The sequence below is a fragment of the Rhopalosiphum padi genome, chromosome 3 (genome assembly GCF_020882245.1).
Source record: "Rhopalosiphum padi isolate XX-2018 chromosome 3, ASM2088224v1, whole genome shotgun sequence".
In the NCBI taxonomy this organism is placed as follows: domain Eukaryota; kingdom Metazoa; phylum Arthropoda; class Insecta; order Hemiptera; family Aphididae; genus Rhopalosiphum; species Rhopalosiphum padi.
In genome coordinates, this window is record NC_083599.1 from 25010685 (window position 1) to 25017145 (window position 6461).

Genomic DNA, 6461 nt, shown 5'->3' on the forward strand with positions numbered 1-6461 from the left:
AAGTTGATTTTTAATAGTCGTTTAAATTTAGAAGCGAAGAAAGGCCGGACGATAATGTAGTGCAATTTTGATTATGGTTGAGCACTAATTTTGGTTGGCGTCGTGCGCAAGGTTACGCGTCAATGTCGCACGCGCTTGCTGGAGCCACCCGAAATTGGGCGAAGCCCCTGCCACCAACGTGGGACCTGTGGTGTCGCTTGATCAGCCATCGAGGACGTGGTAACAGCGCTTTGTTGTAGTGCTTTAATCTCAGGGCGATGATCATTTTCTAAATACATTTTAAAAAAAAAATAATTTAATAATAGGCTTGAATAATTGTAGTTATTAAAATATTTACATACTAACCGTAACTACCAAGATTTACTTTTTTTATAAACAAATCGAAACAATTATATTTAAAAAAAATATAGCAAGTAACTAATTAATTTTTTTAATACGTTGATTTTATAACAATTATGGTTAAGATTCAGTTTACAGTTAAAAATGCTTCTATTCAAAAATACACTCTGCTTTCAACAGTGATTTGTTTGGTAAGTACAATATTTATAACAAAACACATGTCTTAACGTATACTATTGTGTTTCCCAACCTATGGGACGTGAAATATTTTTTATAGGTCGCGACTTTCGGTTTTTGTAAACTAATGAGGCAACTATTTTGATTATATATATATATTATATTAATTTATATGAAAATATGAAAATAATTTTAGCCGTAAATCGATGACTGTTTAAGTTATGTATTATTTGTTACCTTTACGTATAATAATAATGTGAAATCTAACCAGTATTGTAAAATGTTGGACACAGATTTTACAATTGATATAAATGTATCTTTAGTAACATATATAATTGTATTGTAAGTATGGAAAAATTGTTGTCCTATCGGCAGTGTTGGGAATAGATAAATGAAATCTATCTAGATAAAAAAAATTGATAAGAATATTTTTGTATTTTTTTTTTATATTATGAAAAACCTATGTAGACATGCAGTGGCTTTGCCAGAAACTTCCCAATGTGGGAAGAACCACTAGATTAAATACCATATATCAGTGGCGTATCTAAGGGGGCAGAATAAGGGTCATACCCACCCCCACAACCCACGGAGATTAAACTTTGTACGCAATACAACGTATTGTATGTAATAATATAAATATATGTGTTTACTAAATATGTCTATTAAAGTCTTTATATCTCCCCCCACATCTCATTTTTTAGCAGTATATACATTTTGCAATTAGTTTTACTCCAACGTTTGACATAATATCATAAAATTTACCGTCAAATAAATAATGATCAGCTAAATCCATTGTATGTTTTATTTCCTCAGTACTATCAGGATCAATTACTGTCGGTGGTGTACTAGTGTATGAGCATCATCAAAATGGGCTTATTTTTTTCCTTGTGATATCGCCTCATGAGGGTGAACCGTTTGCACAATACTTACCACATCATCAAAATGGTCTGAATACAGATAATTCTGCTAAACCAAATAAAGTTGATACACTTAGGTTTTTTATATTATTCACAGATATTCCAGTCAAAAACCGCTTCATACTTAAATATTTTAGATATCACTAGGCAAAATCTGAAATAAGGATAGGTAACTACAACAAAAGCACTAGAGAACGACAAATGACAATAATAATATATACATATAGCTACAGTTGTACAATCCACGTCTGCGGGCCGTGTACCGTGTACGAGACAGACCCGTATGTTCTCATGGGCAATCCCAAGGGATATATATAATATTATACGTAGTAATATATGCATAACTATAATTAAACTGTATTTGCAGAAATACGCTATCATTATTATATATATAATATATATTATATAAATTGTTGTGTTTTTATGTCGCCACTACCGATCGGAAAATATAACTAAGATGAATATAAAGATAAATATTTTCATCTAGATAAATCCCAACACTGCTTATCGGCTTATAAACAGTATATCGAGATTACGTGAATGGATATAAACGAAAAGTTTTAGTTTACGATTGAACACTTATTTCTAAATATTTTAACTAAAAAATAATCTTTATATTAAAATTCAATAACAAAATCGCTTATAATAAAAGATTTGGTTCGTGCAAAAAGGGTTCCTTATCATTTTAATTTGATTTTAAGAAAAATTAATTATTATAGAATTAAGGTCCTTTTTTTGAATAAATGAAAAAAGATGTGTTAAAAAAAAGTCAAGTTCTTGTCAAAATAATGTAATTTACACGAAATCATAAATAGCAATAACATAATGTAGTCTTCGTTTATTATGACTTATGAGTGTACAATTATTATTTTATCTTATTTTTAATATGTTACAAAATATACTATAGAACTATAATGAAAACATTTATCATTACCTATCATTAAATAATAATAACACTTAATAAACAGAACATCAGTTATACAAACGAGCAGGCGAAATGTTTTTATCGATAGGTATCATATCAATTAATAGTAAAAAAGACACTACATGGTAATAAAATGGACGAAATAAAGGACAATTGAATCAGACTAGATACAGCAATGGAAGTTCATGTAAATTCATGTAAAAAGGGACCATAGCCCGGGAATAAGGCCGCTTCTCGCATAAATCGTAAAATTAACAAGCCTATTCGTACGCCAGGGAATGTCTGAGTATGATCCTTTCTTGCATGAAACGTTTAATATACCTCCAATACTGAAAATCCAATGTTACCTTGATTTTGTTAGAACTGGCGTTATGGAACCTTTTGCATGATCGAAATCAAAAATGGTTATCAATAATACTTACTCTATGATAACATATTTTTTTAGAGAGGGTTCTCGTACCCAACAAATAATACATTTGTGGGTTGCCATTACAAATAGGTTGGGAAACACTGGTATATTATACGTATGATTAATTTGCTTCGTATAGTGACTTTGAATTCCAACCCAAACGTATATTTTGTAACGTTACACAAGGTGATGACATTTATGAACATGATGAATCGAATTCACTACGTTGGAGCCATTTACGCCATAGGAGCGATATTAATGGTAATTTATTGCCTTTATGTGAAAACCGTGTTCAGTCTTATGATTGAATACATTCAAGGTTGGAGTGGGTCTTGAATATTCAAAATTATGTCTTAACATATTTTTGTCTATATATGAATCTTAATACATGTCTTAAAAATACAATTGTAGCGGCTCACATACGTTACGAAGATGAGGTAGTATATTCAAAATAACTCGATATTTTCTAAGACCCAAAATACGATTTAACTCAATAGTTTCTATTAAAAAAAATATATTAATTCAAAAATGTTTGAAGTCCTAAAATATAAAATCTAGCAACAATTTGCGTGAAGGTGCACGTTCTAACTTTGAAATTTCATATCTGAAACAGTCTGGCTCCTACTTAGGCAAACTATGAATTGTGGTTAATTCCTTTATTATTATTATTCTATTATTATAAGTCCTATAGTATTTACGATCTAGGTTAATGGTTGATAATTATTTCCCTTTCGTTATGTGGTGGAGTGTATAAGCCTACATTTACGTATATTTTATGAATTATTAGATCACGTAATAAAACAAAGGTATATACAGAAAAAATGTATTTAAAACTATGGCAAATTTTTTTTTATTATTATTATAATACACCTAATTGAAGGAAAACTAATTAAAACATTTTTTGGATTATTTAAGTCTCTTGAAAACAAGTGTTTTAATTTGTTAACTGTAAACAATACTATGCATTCACATAGAAAATAATAATTTATAACATCTATATGTTGGTACGTGGCGGGCCGTTTTTGGATAATAAACCCATTCAATTATTTAATTCATATCTTATTTTAAAAAAACTAATAAATAAAAAATAATTATACTGTAGTTGTAGTATTTTACTGCCTTATTATTTAAAATAAATGTATATAACTGTACAATTTGGAATTTGGATCGTTCTATTTTTAGTTATTAGTGGTACGCGACTGATTGGTAATATACCTGATACATAAAAAAACAATTTGAGAACCGCTGGTTTAATATTGACGAATTGTCATTTACAAGACAAAGTATAAAGTTTTTGAAATGTAACATATCATAACGGCATATCTAATGTATAGGTGCACTTTGGTATTGGAAGTTATCTTGTCGCGAGATGCCTGAATTTCGGTGGAAAAAAAATGATAATAGTTTAGCAAAAAAAAAAAAAATATCAACAAATTAATCATTTTAAATTATCATATATATTATAAAATTAATATTATATGCTATCTTAGGGTACCTAGTATTTATATTATGACATGTTGTATTTTAGATACCTATTAAATAATATTATAATGATTGTTGCTAACAAGCAACTTCTACATTTCAGGGTTATGTTAATACCATTTATAATTAATGTGTAATGCGTATGAAATAAAATTAACTGCAACTTATGTTTAGGTAATAGTATTGTATTATTTAAACATCCATTACCTATTTTATAATATTGTTTAGGGAATAACCAATCACATCCATAACTCATTAAGTATAACAGGAATTGGATGTATTTTGGACATGCTCAATCTTTTTTTCCGTAACTATAAGTAAGTTTATACTGTTGATTTGTTTATTACTATTGGAATATTAGTTTTCTTAGATAACATATAATCTTATGTGCTTATACATTTTTGTATATTTTGTTAGTTCGAATTGGGCTCCAGTCAGATATTTTCAATTTTTAAAAAATATTCTTGGTAAGTATATATTTGTACCTATATAATAAATAATTAATAATTCGCTTAAATAAAATTCTAAAATATATTAACTTTTTTTAAATTTATTTTGCACAAAATATGTAAACCTAAAAGTATCAAGTATTTTATATTAATAGTTTTATTGAGTTTTGTTAATAACTAAATAATGAGTTTAATACAGTTATCGTGTACGAGTTAATGTACATGACGATGTTGCATTGCTATTGGCAGTACACTGAAGCAACTAAAATTCAACCACAAACATCATGGTTAAAAAACCAAACGATATTACCCTTCAAACTAGGACAATTCGGAGCAGGGGCACTAACTCCTAGTGTTTCAGTTCCGCGTTCTATTCAAACGACGGAACCTGATGCAGCTATGAGTTCTACTGCACTAATGCAAGAAACAAATGTAGCAGTGCAAAACTCTAATATAGAAACACCAGAACATAATGAAGAGGCAGAACCTAGTCAACCACTTACTAAACTTAATGTAGCAATACCGGAAGAAAATGTAGTGTCAGAATCTAGTGCAGCGCCAGAAATGAGTGCAGCAGCATCAAAGCCCACGGTATCATCAACAGAACCTAATGAAGAAGCACTCAAATCTATTGTAGAAACACCGGATTCCATTGAAACGACAGAACTGAGTGCAGCCGCATCAAAACCCACGGTATCATCAACAGAACCTAATGAAGAAGCGCTTAACTCTATTGAAGGAACACTAGATGTAATTGAAACAAAAGAACCTGGTGAAAATGTAACAGAAAATACTGACGCGTTGGCGGACCTTATTGCACCTTTGCAAGAATCAAATTCAGTAGCGTTAGACCCTAATTCACAAACACAGAAGTCTGTTGTGGCAATGGAATCTAAACAAATACCAGAACCCGATAAAAAAGCTCCAGAAGAAAATGTTATATCGACGGAACCCGATAAAAACGCTTCAGAAGATAATGTAATATTAACGAAACCTAATGCAACACTACAGGAACAGAGTGTGCCAATTCCAGACCCAAATGGAGAAAAACAATAACTGGTAATAGCTGGAACTTAGAGAGATACACTAGAAAATTAGGTACTTTATTACTAAGTCATGACGTGTCACAGTCATTGTAATTACATGTAGTATTATCGGAGACGTATACAAATAAACATTTTCGAAGCTAGTGAAACAACTTTAATTATTTATAAAGTAGTGTACAAAATATGTTTTATGAACTATTACCAATAATTAAATTTATACTTAAAGGAATCTATATGCTATTATGAAATTAATAAATACAATTTTTATTCATGCAGTTTCTACATTGGATCAGTACTTATTACAATCATTACAGTTAATGGATTTTATTATTAATATGTAATGATATTTAACATTTATTATAGTTTAATTAAAATTACAATAGTTTCGAACCATATTTTAATGCAAATGGATTCTTATTTTTCTTTTTTGTTGTGAGAAAGAACTACACATTTTTTTATATTAAAAAAACTGCTCATATTTCATGAGTTAAAACCGTAGTTTTGATAAATGTATATTGGATAACTTTATACTCGTGTATCAAACAAATAAATGGCTACGACCACATTTCTATTTTTTTTTACATGTATATATCTTATGACAGGGGTCATACTATAAATTTGTGCAACACAGAGTGTGACTATGACGGCACGAACCACCTGTAAACCTAATAAATCATATAGATAAAACCAATATTGGTAAATTAGCCAGTAGCTATC

At 29.5% G+C, this 6461-nt stretch overlaps 1 protein-coding gene across 1 annotated transcript; it reads left to right on the plus strand.

The window, feature by feature from the left end:
* The first annotated feature begins 455 nt into the window (after nt 1–455).
* On the plus strand, nt 456–5754 carry LOC132924936 (uncharacterized). The gene is made up of 6 exons (XM_060989372.1): nt 456–530; nt 2954–3028; nt 4478–4566; nt 4667–4716; nt 4898–5266; nt 5336–5754. The coding sequence occupies exons 1-6, from the start codon at nt 456–458 to the stop codon at nt 5752–5754; spliced, it is 1077 nt and encodes a 358-aa protein (XP_060845355.1).
* Nucleotides 5755–6461: the final 707 nt, after the last annotated feature.